The sequence below is a fragment of the Galleria mellonella genome, unplaced genomic scaffold (genome assembly GCF_026898425.1).
Source record: "Galleria mellonella isolate WM207_F2 unplaced genomic scaffold, CSIRO_AGI_GalMel_v1 utg32, whole genome shotgun sequence".
Classification (NCBI taxonomy): domain Eukaryota; kingdom Metazoa; phylum Arthropoda; class Insecta; order Lepidoptera; family Pyralidae; genus Galleria; species Galleria mellonella.
The window spans coordinates 5906081-5929940 of record NW_026442075.1 but is presented as its reverse complement, the minus strand read 5'-3'; the positions used below and the strand labels follow the sequence as shown (position 1 = coordinate 5929940).

The window sequence follows — 23860 nt, the reverse complement described above, 5'->3', positions numbered from 1 at the left end:
AGAATTAAGTATATTTACATGCTAGATTTACATAGATTAATATATAAATATTTACTATTTACTTTACTGAAATGTTATAAGAAGGTACTAAAGATTATACATAATAACTCACGCTGACTATGTTTAGGGAGAACGTGATTAGTCACCGTACATGTTTCAGGAAATTGCAAGATGTTTATCTCCATCGAACACGTGGAAGCTATCCGAAACAATATTCCAATTATAAATAAAGTTTGAACATCTTAAAAGCTTTAAAATAATGTTTACAATAACATTTACACGGGAAAATCTTGCTCGTACAACACTATGTACTAAATACATGAAAGTCTTATTATTCTTAGAACTGTTGCTGAAGTGTCATGATTCAGTTTTGTCTTTTTAATGTATCCGCGATTGAAATAGCTTAGACAGAGATATAATATTTTGTAAATTTCATTTCTAGTAATCCACGTCTTTGATACATACTTATTTCTTCTTGTCTTTGATATGTATTTAGGCACCTATTGGAGCCGAAACAAAAATACAAAAAAATAACGTACCTACATCTCATTACGAGATTATTATAAAATGTATTTTTTTTTCAATTCCATTTGGGACATTGGTTTTTTTTTAAGGATGATAATGGAACTCCGCCTTCGCTAACGGTATACGCTGGCAGGGCACCAATGAGAGATGTTAGGCGAGAATGAAAAAGGCAAAGTCAGTTAGCCCATCGTGATGAATACACTTGGAATTCAGCACGTGAAGGGACCATGGAGACCACGGGGACCACGGAGACACAGGGACCACGGAGAGGTCAACCTGGTTGGGTATATTGCTAGAAATAGGATCCTTAGTCTCTATTACTAACAATCCCTTCCCTCCTGCGACATTGGTTTATGCTAGCGGGGTACCAGTAAGGCAAGATAGATGCTTCATTTGACTCAACGATGGTCTCTAAGATGGAGAAGCATGGAAATCGATCTGATTGTGTAACTAAGATAATAAAATAATAAATAATTGTTATTGTCTCTGTATATGTCTCTCTGACAGGATATAGTTTTATGAATATCTTCAAGATTATATATTTCAAGTAATTATACATACGAGTACGTCGGCATACCAGGAGACTTTGTACAAAAATCGTTTGCTTGGGTACCTCTGTCTCATTCGTGTTTCAACCGTAAAGCAGTTGTGTTTGCATGGCTGTGTTTCGGTTTGAAGGGTGGGATATGGCGTGAATTTACAGGGTACAGAGGAATAACACCTGAGTCCTCAGGAATGGCAACGTATGGGGGGTATCATGGGCGAATCAGTATACTCTGTTATGTCCATGGTATTGCTCATGTCTATAGGTGACGGTTACCACTTTCCATCAGGTGGGCTGTTAGCTTGTTTGCCATTCTAAGTTGTAAAAAAAAAGACGTAACATCGTATATGCATGGTAGCTATTTGAATAGGTGAAAATGGAATAGCAACTCCTGCTGCGCTATCAGTATACGCTGGCGGAGTGCCTGTAATCGATGATAGATGACGACAAGGGCAGGTCAATTAGTCCATCGTGCAGAATTCGACAGAAGTTAACCATAATGGTTTCCAGGGAGAACAGGTAGAGGTCGACCTGATAATAACGACCACTTTTCCTTCAATGCATGATAGTTACCATGAGTGTCACAGTGTACCTTATGATGTATTTAATGGGCAGTTTGTTTATCATTTTAAGTTGTATATAATTAAGTAGTTCAGGACAAAATGAATAACAAATTATACCATACAAATAAACAAATTAAATTTTCACGCACTGATAACTATGATATTATTTATATAAATTACCTACCTAGTATACCTTCACGTTTGGTTTGCAAAATGTATTTTTTTATTTTTTTTAATGTGTGATGATGGAATTGTAACCCCGCTTGTGCTATCGGTATACACTGGCGGGACACCAGTGAGTGATAATAGATGAGGATGAAGCGACAGGTCAATTAGCCCGTCGTGATGAATGCACTTGGAATGAATTCCAAGTGCATTCATCACTTGGAATTCATTCCAATTCATTCCCATATAAATATAAGGATTGCTAGTAATGTCAAATCCGATAGCGCAGGCAGAATTACCATTCCATTATAATCCAATTAATAAAAAAAAAAAAAACAGATTTCTTGACGATTGCCTGGGCAGATAAGGTCCTGTAATAAACAAACAAACTAGCAAATAAATTCATTTTCGTTAGATAATATTACAATAAGTAATATAATACTTAGATTATATGGATAGAGAGTTTCAATACAAATGCTTCGAAAAAAGCGGGTCATCATTTTCATACAACTTTGTGTGATATATTTTTTTGTTTTATAATTTTAGCATCTTTTTAATGTGTAAAAACTCATTTTATATTGAATAATTACCTAAATATAGATACGTAAAGATACATTATGTGTGTAAGTATATAGAATACTGATAAAACGAGTCGCTAATTTGGCAATTAGCTGCAAAAAGTTGATTCGTTTTTTGAGACTCAATGTTCTATCTATATGGTCTAAGAATACATATTAGCAAGGACTAAAAACTATTACTACGACATGAAGTATTGTTACGAGTTCGTAACTTCTCTTTTTTATCTCATGGAAAAATGATACAAATATATTGTTGCGATGGTTACAACAGACACTGGAGATAACTTAGAAAATGTCGGACAGATTAAGTATAGAGAGAAGTCTTGCGTCATCATGTTTATTTTAGGCATTTTATGTATTTTTCCCGCTCTATAAAGTTTCATGTTAGCATCCGATAGCTACATCTATTGTTTATTATAATGTACGAAACAAGGAACATTGTGATGGTAAGTTTTGATTCCTGTTACCAAGGCAATCCCGGTTTTAGCATCGGGTAAATATTGATTTTCACTTTTTACAGGATAGGGTGGGTAGTTAACTGTGTGGAAATTATTTGCTTTATTACTTTGTAACCGGTACTTTATTTTTTGAGCCCTAGGAAAAAAATTATATATACAAGTTTAGTCGTAAAGTGTTTACTAAGCGGAAATCCAATGATAGTAAGTAATAATAACGAAAGTAAACAATTTGCCCCAATAGGAATAGTGAAAATTATAATAAGTTATATTAGGAGTACAAATAAGTTTCCGCCGTTTTTTAACACAAATTAAATATTTATTATAGAAGAACGGTAATATAGATTTATATAAAATATTGGACATACTTGCAACCACTTTTTCCCATCTCTCAGGCAGCATTCGAATTAGCAAATAAATTCATTTTCGTCTGAAGAATATTGTCTTTTGAGGCTATCCACGAATCAACCCAATTTTTGGTATTATATAGATGTAAAGTTTGCGTCGTCAGAATGTGCCATGGACCGAAACAAAATCGGACGGTGCAATTTTCTACAATACGTATGATATATTTTTCCCAATAATTTTCCATATTTTTAATGTGTAAAAACTCGTTTTATATTGAACGATTATTGTCATGCAGAAGAATATTTTTTGTGTAAGTATATAGAATAGTATAAAATGAGTCGTTTTTTTGACAATTAGGCTCAAAAAATCTCATCAATTTTTCGATAGACTCCAAATTGTTTCGCTATTATATGCAACTCATAATACACTACATATTATCCAAAATACAAAAAGTTTTTTTCCGTGAATATTCGGTTTTGCTGTTGATGTTGACGAGTGGCCAGGTAATCCCCATGATTTTTTTATTTTTGGAAAAATGTCAAATATATTGTCATCACCAGTTACGATACGATGTAAAAAAGATTTTTTTTATGTCTAGAGCAGATTTCAGTATAGAGAGAATCGGCGTTCAATATCTCTCATTTATTTCGTAGGCCCATTTTTGTTTATGAATCATTCCTAATGATTTTAAACGATGTGATGTTAGCTGAGTGACTTCTAATGTTAGAGCAAGTTCTTTTTGTTTTTGAGATGAATCCTCCTCCAATAATTCCTCCAATTCTGATCCTCGTAAATTTTTGGCCTTCCACTGCGATCTTTGTCTTCTACGTCGAAATCACCGTTTTTAAACTTTTGAAACCATTCGATTCTCTCACTCACTTTATGCTTCTACGAGCAATTGATGCGCCTTAGCAGCAGATTTCTTTAAATTAAAGAAGTTTAATATTTCCCGCAAATGACGCTTATTTGGCTCAAATTTTGACATTTTCAAGTTATAAAAATTATATATATCAAATCAATAATATTAATAGGTTATGTTGGTCTTGAATGTCGAAACTATTTTTAGCCGGTTATCATAACGAAAGTAAACAATTTGCCGCGCCATCCAGGAATAAAACGGCGGAAACTTATTTGTACTTATATATAAACATAAGTTTGTCTAGTTTTTCTTGTTATAAAATTGTCACAGTATCACCGTTTTACCCGCTGACATTGATGCTTCTCTCTGCTTTGGGTTCGCTGGAAGTGAACTCTTTTAGAGTTATGGTCGCCTTTGTACCTTTGCTTGGCTGTCATATTATTTATGTAATATGAGTGTGTACTATAAAGTATAAATAAATAAAATTTGAAAATGTTTTTTCAACCTCTCATACTGAATCAATTAAGGACGCAAGGGATTGTTAGTAGTGAAGACTAACGTCTTTATTGCTAACAATATATTTATCAGGTCGACTTTCTCATCAATCATCCCTCATTGGTTCCTTGCCAGTGTATACCTTGTAAAGCAGGCAGCTTTATTATTCTATTACCATCTATTAAAAAAAATCGATCATGTGTTCGTGTGGCTTGTATGGAAACTTTAAAAATTATTTTAAAATATTGAATATATTTTTGGAAATAATTATTCAGTTTTATGAGTAGGTACTATCATTGGTTATTTTTTTAATGGGTGAAAGTGGCATGGTAATTCTGCCTGTGCTATCGGTATACGCTAGCGGAGCACCAGTGAGGGTTGATAGGTGAGAATGAAAAGGCAGGTCACTTAGCCCATTGTGACAACTCAAGTCACGATAGTTTCCAGGGGTAACCGCGTGGAGTTCGACCTGATAGGGTATATTTATAGCAATGAGGATTACCCTCCGCATTACTAACAATCCCTTCCCCTTATCATTGGATATTGGCTTAGCATAATCTTTACGATTCACCTTATCTACTAATCTCATATTTCTACTACTAATTACATCTATTCCTGAACATTGGCGACGGGATACCTTTTTTACCTATGAGCAAGGTTACTATTTCCTTATCATCTAATAAAAATCACACTCCTGAACATAGACTAGAACATTTTGTATATTATCATAACGGTAACAAGTTACCAGTACTTGGACAACCGTCATCTATGTTGTAAAGGAAGGAACAAATTCTCGTACCTAAAATAGTGTTTGTTCTACAACACATTATATTCCATTCACGTCGCGTTTGCGCCTTACGACTGTACGAGCCATGCCAAAGTTGCTGAGCGGGGAGAACCGGTTGGTCAATCGCTCAGTTCGCAAACAGCTGTTACGATTCGTGCATGTGTTTCCGAACGCAACACCAAAATACTAACGAATACAGAACGAAAAAACAAATGTCACACGGACATTTCAGTTTCAGTTCGGCGGCCTATTTGTTTTTAAATTTGACATTGTTAATATTCCTAAGTGCTTATATATATTCGTTTAGGAAAAACTAAATAATTTTAGTGAAATTACACGAGTTCCGTTATAAACTGAATTTGTGTTTTGGTCGGCGAATTATTGACGTTGCCGTGTTGCGTTCTATTACAGAGTTTTGCAATTAAATTTAAATAAAATAGTGTGGTGAAATTAAGTGATAACTGGTTTCCTGAATTAATAGAAATCGAACAAAATGTACCATAAAAGGTGTCATTATACTTGAACGAATAGTGTCAATTACAGCAACTATTTAACAATCACTTTCGAACTTGGCTCGACTACGTTTATCGAATGATGATCTTCTAAATGAAGGAATCCTACTCTGAGGACATTATGCTCTGTTTTGTCCAAGGGTTTGGTAATGGTGATGGGTATAAAAATCGGGATATTACCGAAGGTAATGTGTCAGATTCAATAAAATTAAAAAATAAAAAGAAACAAGGAAAAAGGATATCCCTGCCAGCTACTATTAACTCTGAACTTGTAGAACTCAGAGATAGAAAATCCCGGGGCTTGGTGACTGGAAAATCACTAAGGTTATCATCTGGAGAACGCCTGCCACAATTAACAGACATCAAGAGGAGTTTTAGTGACCGGTTCTCTGTCATCACCGATGGAACTGGAAGGCGGTCTGCACGAGGGTTTTTGACCATCAGGAAAACTTGGTAAATTATTTATTGTAAATTGTAATAAACAGTAGGTCAATGTCCCACGAAAGAGCGGTAGATTATAGCTGTGCTTGTATGGCTGTGTTTTGCTTCAAAGAGTCGGAGATGGCAGTTAAATTATAGGGTATAGAGGCATAACACCATAGCCATTGAGTAATACACAATGCTGTTCATGTCTATAGGCGATGGTTACAAGTAGTAACCGTTATGTTATTATTATTGATATGATATGATAGTATTCTAAGTATTATAAAAAAAATACATTCATAAAAAACAAGAAACGAATGGCAGCTAATATTTATTAATTATTTCATATTTAGTGTGCTATGACCATTAACATCTGGGCACTGGTACTGGGTATGAAATTGTCCCCATAAGAGGATGATATTCACTTACCATTACTATACTGGTTTGCTCGTTTAGTATAGATTTTATTTTGTGTTTTCTTTTGTGAGTATTGTTGTCTCTTACTACATCCTTAGGTATGATATCATTACATAGAGTAATATATAATTTTACACTTTTGATATCTATAAATATTTTATTCATAATAATTGCTGTGGTTAAATAATTATTATAATACATTGTTATGTATATCTATGCAAGTACTTACTAAAAGTATTTGATTATAAAATTGGCATAAGAATGGAAGAATATTAAGAAATGTTTATTAAATTATAAATATTTAATTGATCTCTTAAGATATATAGGAGTGAAGTATTAAAATGCTGATGCAATACAACAAAAATTGTCTATAAATAATTTTTGATTTATATTTAAATACTTACAATGTATTTTTCAATATAAATATTTTAAGTAAAATAAAAAATAAAACAATCTGCCAACACTTTATCAAATGAATTTACTGACTCCTATTTTTTAGTGACAGTGTTTATCAAAAAGAAAAAAATATTGATACTTTATTTGAAGTACATATTATTGTTGAAGATAAGATTTTGCAATGTCTGTCTTATTGTCTCTTGCCATTGATGTGTTGTCATACATTGTGCTTGATAGATAGATGTCTCTTGATACTGAATAAGATTACCATACATTTTCATATACTTGAAGTAAACTATGGTTTTAATTATTGAAAATAATATTGTAACAAATATTAATGAAAAGTATCTTGAACATATTTATTTTTATCCTCATATGTATATATTTATTTAGTTAGTTATTAGATCATTAAATTTTAATGCACAACAGGCAATTATAATTTTTGTACATCAAAATTTTATTTACATATATATCAACAATTATTTTTAACAGGTTAAGATTATATTTATTCTCTTCGATATATATCTAATTCACTTTCAATAACTAAATGTAAATATATATGATACATATGTCATTTTTTTCTTTTCTATTTTTTATTTCATCTTAGAATAATAAATAATTTACAGTCCAACTTGATGGATTACAGTGTAATATTACAGTATATGGACATAACAGAGTATATATATATATTATAAATATAATGTATTGCCATTTCTGAGGATTAAGTGTGTTTGTCTTTGTCTTTAAATTCACTGCCATATTCCACTAATTGTTATGAAATTTGATGCACACAATTGTACATGGGATAAAGAATGGGACAGAAGTACCCAATTCAAATGATTAAATGGACAAAGTTACATACAAAATATATATATATATATATATATATATATATATATATATATATATATATATATAGAGAGAGAGAGAGAGAGAGAGAGAGAGAGATAAGAGTGATCTATATACATTCATATTCCCATTCAAAAGTTACACATCATAAGTGTACCAATTAAAATTAAAAATAATATGTAGTTATTAAAGAACAAGATATGAGTTGTTCATTAAGATTAATAGATATGAAACATATTCTAAAAAATAAAAAAACATTTTAATTAAATAAGCAGTTATGTATTTCACATTTTTTTTAATTAAGGAGTTTATCATATTTTTATATCAAAAAATCTTAGTACGATATATATGGAGGCAATTACGAAATGAATGGCATGAATAAATGACATGAATATTTAATTTACTGTAATTAAAATGGTGTAGGTCCATATTTACTTATTTAACTTGCATAGGTACTAAAATATACAAGTATAATTGATAGACACCTGTTAGGTAGCTGTCCATCAATAAAATTGCAATATCAATGCATACACGTATTTACAGGCCACTGGTGCAATGTTGTAACTAGTATGATGAATTCTTACCATGCGTCGTCGCCCTACTTTACTGTGAATCTAAAATAACTGCTGTGCACTTGTTACCGCTACGAATTGGTTACACATAATATGATCAAAAACATGTCACAAATGCATTAGCGATATTAGATTTCCGTATTCTAATAAAAGGAATTTCCTAATTTAGCTGTATTTTTGGCCATGTGTTTGTGTTACGCGATGTCTTTGCTATGAACCGATTTTAATAATTTATATTTTTTTGCAATCGATATTGTCTCGTCTCCTCTTAGTGTCATATTAATTACTACCTATTTTCTGCGGTATTGCTGCCTAAATTTGTACATAATAATTGTGTCCTGTTAAGTTAGGATATAACCTACCTATGTACCAAATTTCATTCAAATCCATTCAGCCATTTAAGCGCAAATGGGTATAATAAACTTTTACATTTTTTATATTAGTAGGATGTACCAATTGTTAGCTAGGTAAACTGGCTTATTTGCGGTAGGGCAATAATGACTTTTTGTGGTATGTTATGGATTCCAATAATTTTGTAATGTAGAATCTTATTAAAAGTGACTATCCTAATTAAAATTTTCGTTATACATAGTTAAAAAGCAAAGAATGTAAATAATTTATATTTCTGTTCCACAAAGAAAAACTTACTTCAGTCGACGCAAAACCAGTTGTTTTGATTTAAAAGCTAAACTAGTTTTTTTTCTATTGTTATTTGAAAATTTATATAGGACCGATCTGAAAGTATACACTTTCATATAAAAAAAATAAAATATTCCCAAATCGGTTTATAAGAGGTATCAAACATAAAAAAAAAACAACCTGTTTAAATGCGCGGTGGACAAATAGCAGTACACGCATTTTCCGGGGATACATGCTTCACTACGTAGGTATTTGATCAAATAAATTCGTTTAACATTTTCGATTTCATTTAAGATCTTTCCAATGAAACCTTTACCGATGCGATTTGATGATTAATTTCATGCGAGCGCTCGTTGTCACGCAGGAACGGTTTTTTTTCTCTGTCGAAGAGAATTGGGTAGAGATAATACTGTTCCTTCAGAACGATCGATATATCAATAGTTTTATAGAATTGCAGAGTAAATAATTATTTAGACTATGTGGCTTAGAATTGTTCAAATTGTTAGGTGACGTACTGTACCTATTTCAGTAATTTTAGAAAAGACGAACCCACTCATTAAATGTTGCTTAACCTCGATGATCGACAATTCGACACTGACTGGTAAGACCACCTGTGTACGCTTTGATTTATTTATTTTGCCTATTACCACCATGGGTTCTGCACCTTATACCTCCGCAGTTAGTGATTCGGTGATAAAATTAAACAATTGATTATGACAAATCGATGTTAAATGAGAAGGTGATGTAATGGCTGCATCAATGGGCGGATGCTCCTAATTTGGACTGTTTGTCATTGAATAATCCTTACATTTTTAAATGTAACAATTAAAACATGTGATTAATTCAGTCGAAATGTGCCAGAGATAAATAATTTTACTGTTGTTCCGATGATAGTATTCCAAGTTCATGTATGTTAAAAATTTTACTTATGCAAAAAAAAAGACTTCTATTATAAAAAGTGAGAAAATTAATATAAGATCAATACGAGAAAAATAAAAAAAGAATAAACTTTGGCTTTATAACATAATAGAAAAAAAAAGTAAATTTAAAACTTTGTCTTTGTAAAGTTTTTTAAAAATAGAAAATTATAATTTCCATACTAAAGACGAAGTAATAATGTAGTAAAATTTAGACTTTTCAATTCAATAATTGTTATGATTGCCGCAGCGTGACTCATTTGCAATTATATGGGCCCATTTTAATTTTCGTCATAATATGACAGAAATATTACCTTTTGTCAATATTATAAATAAATGTGTATGGCAGCAATTGTATTTTGTTGAAAAAGGTTGCATTGTGTCCTCGGCTAGTAAATTGATTAAACTTGGTTATCGTTATTCAAAATGCGGGTTGCGATTGTTACTCTCTGGGCGGTTTCGGCAGAGGATGGCTAATTATTAAAGATAAAATGTTTAATTCGGCTATGGATAGTTCTAATGATGGTGGTGCCATAATTAATATGAGACTACGCATTCGTATTACAATGATATTGGATGTACTCAACAGGCCATGTCACGAGGAAACGTTGAAATCCTTTAGATATGTTATGATACAATGTGATTATAAGTTAAAAGGTACAAGACTTGAGTATACGATAGCAGCAAATTTATTAATTTTGGCATATATTGTTAGGGATCAAAAAAGCATGCTACAGCCAAGTAGGTGAAAAAAGTAAAAATAATTTCTCCTAAAAAGTAGGAATTATATACCTGCACTCAATTAGTATTTAATTGTGTTGTTTATGAAGGCAATATTGCGTACAAAGCGACATTTCATAGAACAGGATGCTATAACAATTAACATACGTTTTATTAATTGAAGGATATAGCAATCAAGCTGTGTCTGGTGAATGGAAAGACGTAACCGTCGCGTATACGCGTAGGGTTTCAATGGCTTTCAACAAATATTACACAGATATAGTGTCTGTGTTGCTACATTTCAAGAGTAGGTGAGATGGTGGTAGGTATCTACCCACGCGATTCACAAAACCAGTTGATTGTAATAGTACGATTATGTAGTTATGTACGCTGTCATTGATTCAAATTTACGAGGTTCGTGTACGTACAGTGGTTTGTATTCAGCGTTGCCAGATGCGATTTTTTCTTTTTCTCCTCAATCATAAACCATGGTCCGTTTAAAGTACGTTTTGCCACTACTGGTACGACCAACGAATGAATAGTAACTTCATCTTCTTGTTTACAATATTATATAATTATATATTTGGTTTATAAATGCTATAACTTTTAAATTCTTTTTAGTTCAAATTTCTTCTTAAGATATTTTTTTACCCAAAATTGTGTAAAAATATATACACGGGCACTTTTTAATGTATAACTGAAACGCCTCATCGATCCTTCTATAGCCGCTTTTGGCAGCAGGATTAGCATTCGGGTCGTTAGCTTTTATGTCGCCTTATACGAGGTCAGACAAATTATTCAGCTGGCCGTGAACTTTTGAGTCATTGGGTAACGCTAGATAATTGTCATTTAAAAATCGTTTTTCATAATGGATGTAAAACATGGATGACTTAAACAAAGTCAACGTCATAGTTTCTTGTGTTTCCTACTTTTTTTATGTAACTTAGAATGGCAAACAAGCTGACGGGCCACCTGATGGAAAATGGTAACCGTCGCCTATAGACATGAGCAGTATCATGGCCACAATAGAGTATACTGTTTCGCCCAGGATACCCCCTATGCATTGCCATTCCTGAGGACTCGGGTGTTATTCGTTTGTATCATGTAAATTCACTGCCATATCCCACTGTTTAAACCGAAACACAGCCATGCAAACACAATTGCTTTACGGTTGAACCACGAATGGGACAGAGGTGTCCAAGCAAACGACTTTTGTACAGTCTTCCTCTGGTAAATAGCTAGACTGGTAAATAAACTTGGCACTTAGTGTTTCCTAATTTTATTAAACATGATATGAGCTATGTTGTAACACGTGTAGTATACTTGTATAACTATATATTCTGGTATCTCCATTTGTAAACTATTCGTGTGTACGTGCATTCGATCACATAGGTGAATAGATATGGTTCATGTCATAGAATCTGTTGATAAATCTTCTCATCAACTTTTATAAATAATGGTACTATGGTATTTTATTGATAACGGTCATGCCAATTTGATTCACCAACGAATTTCTGATACCTACGTGACAATTTTTAGTAACGTTTTCTGCGTCTTCGTCAACGTATACAAACGTGACTCTAATATTCAACTGAATCAAACACGAACCAGTCGCGCCGCTGTCCTTTAATGTATCCGACCTTCTTAAATTGGTAGGTTAGAACTCGTCTCTGTCCGTTATAGAGTTCAAACAGAGCGTGTATGGAAGTTGGCGGTTAGCCAACATTTAGTCTGTCAACTCGTCTGTGAAGAGATTGTGAGACATCAGTTTCTCAGTCTAGTTTGTTATATTGTTTACAACTGTCATATTTAAAGGCACTATCTGGTATAAACATGTCGCTTCAATCTTAAAATTATAGTGGTAAAATATTACGTTAATGCTTTTACTTATAACAACAACATTAGATGTATATTTTTCCAAATTAATTTTGCGTACTATACCCACTATTTTCGCTTGCCTGCGTACTAACGCAACTTTAAAATATTCCTGTTTACATAACGGTATCTGTTTTATATATAAAAAGTCTTAATCACCATCTTAGACATTAATTGCGTTACTTTGTACATTCGACTATTTTGCGTAGTTCTTTATAAAAAACGTGCCAAGCGCATGTTGGGCTTGAAACAGTTTTATGGCTAAATAAGAATTTATTAAAAGATATCTCAACCTATTAGCTTTTGGTATAAGAACTATTTTGCATTGTTTTTTCTTTCTTAGGATAAACAGTTGTTATAATTTCGTCACCATATTATCAAAGGCTTAATTAAGACAACATTGTGATCATTATATTATTATATTTATTAGAGACTTTAAGTATATAAAACGGTAGCCTAGATATGAGAAAGGCAAGTGTTCCCATATCAGTTACGAATATGAAGAACTATAATGTTATATGGGGTTATAACACTTGTTTTATATTAGGATATTTAATGAAAGATGGATTAAGTTAAAATACTGTGATTTATATTTTGACATTACCCTAGTTTACTACAATAAAAATGTTTACTATCGAAATAGTGACAGCTACTAGTGTTTGAAAAGTTTTATGATTGGAGGTTGAATTTTGTGCTACTCGTAAAACTAAATTTTTAACATAAGCGTTTGGAAATTTCAAAAATTAATGTTATATGCTGTGTCTTTCGGACACTGCACCTGTCGTACTATGAGCCACAATAGAGGCTTTCTATTCGTTTTGATTGTGTTATTAGGGTCTCTGAATGAAGCGAAGGTGGTCTCGAAATAATGGACACAATGAGCCAATTAGAATTTGCAGTGCCAACATATTGTCATTAATGAAACATTTTTTTGTTTATAAAAAAAACGGGAATTAATGTGATTATTTAAGTAAACTATGATAAGTTACCTGATTTATCTTAACGTTTCGACCAGGTGACACCGAAATTTTGTGAGGGATCCTATATATAGATATCGCAGTTGTACCGATATTATTCATGCATGCTATTTATTCGAATGTATATCTATACCGAATATAGACTTAATTTTGTATTATATATTACTTAGTATATTGTAATTATAAGGTAAGGATTTAAAAAAAAGGAGGTTCGCAATTCGATTGTTTTCTTTTTAATGTTTGTTATATCATGACTCCGTCAGTTGTAAACCAATTTGAAAATTACTTTTTTTATCTGAAAAGATATACTTACAGATTAGTCCCATAAAAGATTATATCAAAATCGGTTCAGTAGTTTAGTTTTTAAAAGAAAAAAACTGGTATTTCCATGACTGAAGTTGATTTTTTTGTGGAACAAAATCTTATTTTTTATTATACTAAAAATATATCGTACATCGTATAAAGTCGTTCAAAGTGCTGAACACTACAACAATGCTACAACGTGTATAGTGACACTTGAGAAAAATAATGACGTTAATATCAAACTCCAAAGTATGTATTTGTAAATTCTCTATATTATTATGTTAATTGTTAAATAGAAATCCATTTACGTTGCATTTAAATTTAATATTCTATCATAATATTGCGTATATTAATATAGTAAAGAGTCCGTCTGTGTATATTTTCGTTATAAACTTATATCTATATTAAAAGTGAATGTACAAAAGTATATAAATAAATAATAATATAATTTAAGTAATAATATAATAATATTCAAAGTAAATTATTTTTAAACAACTTCAGAAAGGGAAGGTTATTATCTCCCTGTATCTTTTTTTTTAATATATTTCTATCTTTGTAGCTGTACAAAAATGTTTTTCGATATTGTACTTAAATTAAATAAATGACTTTAATTTATTTTTTATCTAAATAGGTTTAAAGTGAGAATAAAATGCATTCAAGTTCCATATTCGTTTATTGAGATTAACTACGAGAATATGCGAACATATTAAATTTACTTACCACGACTGTGGGATTGGTGGCACTTCTTTATAATATCTGTAAGCCGATTTAAATTATGAACACAGCATTTATTATACAAAATAAAAGTGAACAATTATTATACATAAAGGCATATGTAGATGATGGGCATTGTGTTTGCGAAAAAAAATCTCTTTACTGTAAACGTGTAATAAATTGACTGATTAATTTAAAATAACTTACCTCACAAACCCACCTAAAGGCGAAAATGCTTTATCGTTCAATGGGACTAAAATCGGCGCCGAACGCAACCCTTGTGGTAGTTTAATGAAGTACTTCACGCTGCTCGGAATCAGAACGCCTGAATGAAATAATAGCTATGTAAATAATAAACATACAATTTATATTATAATTATAGAATGGACATACGGCCTGCGTTCGCTTTTAAGTCGGATGAGAGACGATCCTCAGTGTTAATTTTAGTCCAGTCCTAATGAGGCCACTAAAATGTACGCTTAGAAATAGGTTCTTAGTTTACGCAAAGAGTAACTTGTTCACGAATAAAAAGTCCATCGTCTGCTCAGGCCTTTATGAATAAGATTACTTCTACAAAAAAAAAAAACAGTTTTAATTTTGGCAAATTAATTATGAGTTGACAGACACGATACTTAAATTTTTCATTTAATTATTTAAAAATATGTAACACAAAATAAAAAATAGTTTCTTTAATTCTGACAATATTAATATAGAACCCTATATATAACAAAAGTTATCTAAAACGAGTTATCAAAATATGTTTAGAATTAATAAAGATATTATGTAACATACAATACATAGAAATACGAGTACAGCCTAATTGCACAATTTTTTACAGTCTATATTTAAATCACAAAAAAAAAAACATCAATATCGGTTTAAAAATCTCGAAGATATCGCATATCATACAAATATAGAGAATCTTCTCGTTTTTGAAGTCGGTTAAAATGTAATTTAATGTAAAATTTTATTTAAACACCATCTTACCGTTGCCGTCGTATCTGTATTTGCGCAACAGTGACTGTACACTTGGATTTTGAATGTTGGAGAGTACCACGATAGCACATGGCTGCAATTTAAAATAATTACGCTAATAAATTCAATACAACCAAATTAATAACTTCTTTAATTTTGAAGTCTGTTAAAAATTAATTGAAAATGATGAAAAGTCTAAAGAAATATGGATTTCGATAAATTATTACACCCATTATACTACTACTACCGCTATTACTACTCATCTGAGTGTGTCGCCATCTAGTGTCAGAAGTTTCTAGGACGCCATTGTTATACACTAGGCCGTTGTTTACCGGGCGACGGTTTTATGAGTCTTCCGGAGCACGAAGCAAGTGGCAAACAATTTCAAAACATTGAAATGAAATAATTAATTTTAATTAAAAAGGTAAATTAATGTGTTTAACACATTAATTCACCTATTAAAATAAATTAATCGCGTCGCATTAAGGTCTTATCGTAAATTTATATATGAATTTGAAAATTCAGAGGTTTTAGCTGGTTAGATTTATGTTAAACCAATTAATATAATATATTAACGGCGATTACCTTTTTAGTTGCGGTATTGATAAATTTCTTTGTATCTTCATAATTCAATTCGTCTTGATCTCTGACGTCAAATCCTATAACTTTGTCATTGTCATTATCATCATTTAGCGCCATGCTCGATTTTGTTGTACGAGATGGCATTATGTCACAATTTATTGGTATCATTTTCTAAAAGTTATATAGAATTTTGCTTCGTAGAAACAACAGTTATTACAATGAAAACCACACTAATGAATAACAAAATATTTCGTCATCTAAGAACTTCCCTCATTTGGAAGTCACTTAAAACATATGATTTTTTTTTATACAACTTAGAACGGCAAACAAGCTGACGGCCCACCTGATGGAAAGTGGTAACCGTCGCCTATAGACATGAGCAGTACCATGGACATAACAGAGTATACTGTTTCGCCCATGATACACCCCATGCGTTGCCATTCCTGAGGACTCAGGTGTTATTCCTCTGTATCCAGTAAATTCACGCCATATCCCACCCTTCAAACCGAAACACAGCCATGCAAACACAACTGCTTCACGGTTGAAACACGAATGGGACAGAGGTACCCAAGCAATCGACTTTTATACAAAGTCTCCCTCTGGTAAATGATTGAATGAGAATTGTTGTTACCGTCGAAAAAAATAAAATAAAGAAACAGAGCAAGTAATTCAAGAAGCAAGATCTACTATTGCTTTTTAACCGACTTCGAAAAAAGTACGAAGAGAATTACAGAACAAAGAAAGGATATTTTTTCAGATTGGTCCCATACAAATTTCATCAAAATCGTTTCAGTAGGTTGGTTTTTAAATCAAAATAAGTGGTTTAGTCAAGATTGAAGTCAGTTTTTTTTATGGAACAAAATCTACCTGTTGCAATACAAAATTAAAGTCTATTTTTAAAAACCAATTTTTCTTCCCTGCAATTTTAGGATGGTAATTAATATTATCAATAATTAATATAATTAGGTAGATATTTGTTATAATTTCTTACATTTTCAGATTGAAGAATTTTAAAAATGATCACTATAAAAATCCCTAAGAACCTCATTGTAGACCGTCTGAAATTACTATTCTCAGCGAAATGATTCCATCAGGTCGAATAAGTTCGTTGATCAGTTTATAAACATTGAAATGTATTGCTTTAAATTTGAGAATTGTGAGTCAAACAAAAGATTATTGTTTTGAATTTATGTTTTGAAAGCGTAGTATTTAGTTTGGAACATCTAATAGTGAATTTGGTCTCTGTCGAGTTAGTTGCAGTCGGGGCAGAAGACTAGATAATAAAATAGTTACTACGTAAGAAGGTATTTGTGTGTTACTTATCTTCTTTTTAGAACTTTATAGATTAGTAGTTATATACCGTGATTTTGCTTGAATGAATCAGTTTATATTTTATGTACAAAGTTAGTATATAAAACTACCACTGTATCAAATTTAATTGAAATCAATTCAATAGTTTCTACGCGAAAAAGTAAAAAAAAAACCATTCATCATTACAAACTTGCATTTATAATATTAATAGGATATAATTAGAACAACTCTACAAAGTAGCGTTGTTTGACAGTATTTTGTAAGATAACGGTCACTAGTATTCGGGCAGATTTAGTTTTCAGACGAGCAATTGGCTATGTTAAGAGACTGACCGACATATTTTCACTCCTTACTACAATTACAACTCAATAAAGGAAAGAAAATAAATTTAAAACAACAAAAAATATATCACGCACAAAAAACAAATTCTCATTTTAGAACAGATGACACATTTAAATGTCTCAATTACAGCTTGTATATTTTTTTTGTATGACGGAAATATTTTTTTCAATTTTGTACCATTTTACCAGAATTAGTTTACTTCGTTATAAGTTTACTATTTTTTCAATGCCTTTTTTTAAATATTTAACGCAAAAAGCGAAGTGTAACGTATCTAGCTGTGTAACTGTTTGTGACTTCATAACTCTCAAACGGAAGTATCGATTTTGATGTCTAAATTAATGTAATTAAACTGATTCTTAGCTATGATTTATTAAAAAAATATTAATATGTTCACGTACATGAAGACTTAACTCGGTTTCTACTTGACGAAGGGATTATACCAACTTCCACAGTTAGATCTATTTGAGATTGGGTGTGTTGTTACTTCGTTGATATTTCTATGACATGGTATCCATGACCTGATGCTGCAGCATCAAGTAGTCTGCAAAATACTCAACTTATCAACAATTGATAATCGATGTTGCGTGTTTGAATTTATTAGAATAGTCCCAATGAGTAGATATTAGATCATGATTGGGGACTACTTTTTATAACATTTTTTGTCGAGAGTTTTTAAAATTTTGATTTAATTTATATGCACTTGCAATACCGAAGGTACCAGTTACGCGTGTTGACCCTAAAGAACCTTTATCAGTTAACTACATTAATATTCTTGATTATTTTCTGTAATAAATTAAATGATATTAGCAGACAGACAGACGCCTTGCTAAATATAGTCTTTGTTTACAAATTTACCAATGGGATTTATGAAGCTTTCATAGATCATCTTTCAACACTGTATCTTCAGTGGCCTACATCTGAACCACGTTGTTTATTTTTGTTGTTCGATCTAGAATAAGAGATTGAAATAAGTATGTTTAATTATATATTAGCCTTGATTTATATATAAATTGTTCTAGTTAGTGTTCCGACGCCCTGTATTTTGGTACGATAGCATTTATCTTGAAAATATCAGAGGCACGTACTGTAATTCGACCTAATATATTTTCAAGAAAGTTTAGTAATAAAAGTTATTTATGTACTTCTTAGTAGTACTCTAACTAGAGTTATTACAACGAAAGTAAAATTAATACGTATTTTATTTAAACTTAAATTATATTATCGATACATAATTATTATATTTAATGATTAAAATATTGTTTCAGAAAAAAAAACACTGATTTCAGATGTAGCAAAATCAGTTATTTTGTTTTAAAAAATAAACTACTGAAGCGATTTTTACACAATTTCTATGAGAGCAATTTAAAAGAATGTATATTTTTTTTTATAATAAGAATTTTCCAAGCCGGTTTTTAAATTGACGGAGACGGATATGAGGTATCAAAAGTAAAAAATAGAAAAAAAATACTACGGAATTGAGTACCTACTTGTTTAAGTCGGTTGAAAATAAAGTTGATTTACGTAACGTAATATTTTACTTTTACTGTACTCATGAATATTGTACTTTTGTTTACAACAATACTCGTTTATTAACTTTTCAGAAAATGAAAAATGACACATATCAGTAGAAATCTGAAATAAGCACTAATGGGTATAGAGAGATGGAAAAGTAATCTTTTGTCTTAGTTATGGCCACGTATTTCTCAGAGATGAAGATATTTTTTTTTTCTGCAACTTAGAATAGCAAACAACCTATCCACGACGGTCCACATGATGGAAAGCGATAAACGTCACCTATAGATATGAAAATCACAGAATATACTGTAAATATTGTAAAGAATATATTAAATATGAATGTGAATGATCATAATTATAGACGAGCTAAACAGGAAGGACGATTGAAGACAACATGTCCTAAAATATAGTGAATAACTGATGTGACTGCAAATAGAGATAAGTGTAAGAGAAAATATATATTGATTTCAAATACGAGTATGACATAGGGAATATCAGGGTCAGGAATATGATGATGATGATTAATGATGGAGATCCAGAGCAGATAGAGGCATATTTAAGTATGAATACTCTTAATGAGTTATTATGGATAGATAAAGTTCATAGCTGCCGAATGCTTTATTTCTTTTACAGTTAGTTGACCTTCATGTTGATTACGAACACATTTATGTTTGAACAGATGTAAATGTATCATATTAAGATCAGATCTCATTGTCGTTTATCGAACCTCGTTATATGCCGCTCTTTATATCAACTCCCATTTCATATTCGATTCCCTCGTAAGAAAGTCATTATTTGTTGTTCGCATCTCAAAATTTTGTATGCAGTAATTGTAAGATGCGTGTTTTTATTTTGAGTATTTTGTAATACTTTTAGTGATGTTTAGTTTGTGGTTTGATGTTCTTCGATTGCAATGGACTGTTTGTGGATCATGGTGTTAAAGAAATTTTAGTGGATATTGAAGTATTGATTGCAATCTTTTTTGTGGCATTTTGGATTGTGTTATGTTTGCGGTGGTTATATCTATTATTATTTAAAATGTCTAGAAGTCAAGTTCCAAGAAAATATAGAAGTCATTTGGGATATCCGGTTTTGAATGTTGTAACGTATTCAACATTGTCACGTCGTCGCAGGAGCTATAGGCATAAAAGGTACCATGAATTTTTTTAGTTATAGATATCTCTTATAAAGAAGTCTTGTTTTATCTTATGAGTTTTTGATTTTTATAACATTTAAATTAAATAATATTTATTATTAATAAGACATTTAAAAAAATATATTTTAATATATATTTAAAAATATCGTTACATATTTTTTGTTTTGTTTTTTTCTTTTCTATATTGGGTACGGTTTATTAAAGTTCAAAGTAGTTAATATCTGCTGCTGATTTTTATCACCGTACAATCCGCCACATACTAAAGTTCCATCCCAACCATTTAAATTAGTGTCAGTCCTCCATCGCGTGTTTTTCAAGGTATTTTCTTCCACGCATAACCACTCTTTGGAATTAACTTCCAGCAGCAATGTTTCTGAACCAATACGATATCTATTATATATATACGCTTCAGGAAAAAAGCATTTTTATTTTTAAAAGGCCGGCAGGACACCTATAATACCTCTGGTGCTGTCATGGGCGGCGGTAGTAATTTACCATCAGGTGAGCCGCGTGCTCGTACAAAGGGGGCCACTCTCTGTTATAAAAAAATTAGAATATAATTATGATTTTAATTTTATAACTATTTATAATTTTCTTTATATTGTAAAATACATAATTTCCGCCGTGTTAATAATATAATATCCTGTTATTCTAAAATTGTTACGTCACGTTAAGTTCTGAAAGAAAATATGTCTAAAACTGCTGTAGTCTTCTAGAGATGTCAATGATTTGTATTGGCAACGATGAATAGAAACAATTACGTATTATAATAGCAAAGAAGGGTGGGTGCGAGATCGACATTTCAGAGTCTATTCAATTTATATATTAAATTACTATTTATGTCTATTACAGTTTACAGGTTCTATAATAAATTTAAAAAAGTTTTCTCTATTTATCATCTCTTTTTTTAAGTGACTTCAAAAAGGAGAAGTATTCGTCTCGACTGTATACTTAACGAAACACAATCTTTGCTAACTCTGAACCGATTTTCATTGCTCTTTTATTTGATAGATTTTACTTCTGTGTTGATCTTTTATCGATTTTATCAAATTAAAAGTTGTAGTTATTTTTTTGGAGCAAATTATTAGATTGTCAATTTCAGTACTTACATAATTCTCTATTAAAAATTCAGAGCACGTTTTGAATTTTTTGAATATTAGTATATGTATGAAATATCCAAACTTAAATTAAAGTTTCCAAGCTAAGTTCAAAGCATTTAATCCCTTCGTATTTCTCGGTATTGGCCTGTAACATTTCATATTAAAACAAATTATTTATGTTACTGTCATTACTCGTTACCAGAACGAATGTTATTTACGAAGACTTTTGCCACGTACGTACTTCAAATAAATTAAACAAAACAAATATTTATCTTAGGGTCTTGGAATTTGTGAAAGTGGATCGTTTATATCGTGCCTGTCATGTTAGCTAATAATAAAGTAACATACTTAGAGTGCGAAATATTCAATGTTTATTCGCCTGAGACTCTGGTACTAATCGCACAGACATGTATTTAGATGACACAACTGCATGAAATTCGTCTATTTTTGGGCCTAGATTAAGACATTACATGAATTTTATATAGTCTTCAATAATGTTGATAGATGGAGGTGGCTCATGACCGTATTTAGAGGCGAAAAATGGGAGAGACCTATGTTCAATATTTAACGATGACAAGGTTGAAGTGAAATATATTGTTTTACGTATGTTTTTTGATACTATTGAGAATAGCAAACATCTTCGTATATAGCACCAAATTATCTAATAGACATTGATTATATGTCTGAGATATGTTTTTCTGTCTGATGATAAATCAACTATCATATCTTTGAAATCGAAATAAACAGTACACAATAATAAATATCACACTTAGGTATATTCATTATAATGTCCTACTACTGGGTACCGGTTTACTGGTCTATTTCCATAAGAAAATGACATAAGTCTACCTTTACCACGATGGCTAGGTTACTCGATGTTTAAATTAAAAAAAGAAAAAACTGGCACCGTTTTGGCGAATCCTTTGACGCTGTTAGTGTTCATGGGTTGCAGCATTCAGTTGCCATCATTGGTAGAGTTTGCTTTCACTATGTGACTATGGTGTTGTACTTGTTGCAGGTCAACCGGGAACTTCGCAGCGGGCGCGGCGGGTGGCGGGTGCGGGGCCCCGCGCTCCGCTCCCGCCACCCCGCTGCAGCTCGAGCCACACCCTCGCACCAAACATGATAAGTAAGTTTTTTTTAATAGAGCGAGTAATTTTAATGGAGTGAAAATGAAATGATAATCCTACCTGTGCTATCAGAATACGATGACAGGAAAACAATGAAGAATGATAGACGAGGATGAAGTAAGATCAGTTATTACATTGTGGTAAATTTATTCGAAAGTTTTCAGCGAGGTCCACGTATATGTTGACATGACAGTATACCCTGTTAACGATAACGATTAACTCTCCGTTAATGATAATCCTTCCCTTCCGTGATAAGTATATTATTCTTAAAGATAATTTAAAGATCATTATTATCATGCTTAAAGTGACCCAAAGATTAGTAAGATGAAATGCTAAAAGAGGAGTATGCTGAAAAATCATAGTAATGTAGCTCGAAGGATCAGGAAGATGTAGTAACAGAAGTCTAACACATACTCATCGATGCATGACGATACAACAGTTTTTGGAAGTCGCTTTAAAATGCGATCCATATAAAACAGTATAACGGTTCTTCGTTCTATATGGACCTCATTTTACAGAGAACCGATTGGGAAATTGAATTTTAAGTAGTGATAAACGCAATCTAAGATTATATCCTATTAGATCTCGAATGTCATCATTGTGGCATTCCGTTTGAGAGTCCATTGGGAAATTGTTTATGCAATGGAGAACAGATAGTTGTAATTTCAGTGATGTTTAACAGCTATTTATTGTCTAGTGCTAAAATATAGGCCTCTTTGAGTATACAATGCAATAAAGAATGGCCTAAGTATTGACGACTTGCGATAAAATTTGAGGTCGTCGTTCAAAGTAGTGGGTCGCTCTACATTGTATTTATTGCGTGTGGTCGACACATAAACTTTTTTCCCCTTCGATTACCAGCATATGGTAATCTTTTGGAATCAACTAGGTGAGCTTTACAGTCGTCTAATACGCTCAACCAGGAAAATATCCGTATAATAACATATACTTTATAACTATAAATAACAATGAAAGTAAATAATATATAACTACATAACAAGAATAAAAATAACTTTTTATATTTTAAATATCTGCACTCAGTGGCCATCTGACGAAACTCCAACGAATTGTAGGCAAATACGTTCAATTGTATCCACAAGTAACTAGTATTCTTTA

General features: G+C 31.6%; 2 protein-coding genes across 5 annotated transcripts in view; one reads left to right on the top strand and one right to left on the bottom strand.

Annotated features, from left to right (window-relative positions):
- The window catches only part of LOC113510812 (uncharacterized), a 95907-nt gene that overhangs the window by 33457 nt on the left and 38590 nt on the right, over positions 1-23860 (top strand). For 2 of the 4 annotated variants that reach the window (XM_031907240.2, XM_031907242.2), the window contains one exon: positions 22633-22743. In XM_031907240.2, coding sequence (XP_031763100.1) covers positions 22633-22743 — 111 coding nt within the window. Of the gene's footprint in view, positions 1-5433; positions 6285-20255; positions 20510-22632; positions 22744-23860 lie in introns of those variants that run through there. The other 2 variants (XM_026894347.3, XM_031907241.2) reach the window with 2 other exon arrangements.
- On the bottom strand, positions 14595-20185 carry LOC128200960 (uncharacterized). The gene is made up of 5 exons (XM_052896275.1): positions 20086-20185; positions 16194-16361; positions 15621-15702; positions 14841-14958; positions 14595-14675 (listed from the first exon to the last, which is right to left on the bottom strand). Exons 2-5 carry the CDS (start codon positions 16356-16358, stop codon positions 14636-14638), a joined length of 405 nt encoding a protein of 134 aa, XP_052752235.1. The 5' UTR covers positions 16359-16361; positions 20086-20185; the 3' UTR covers positions 14595-14635.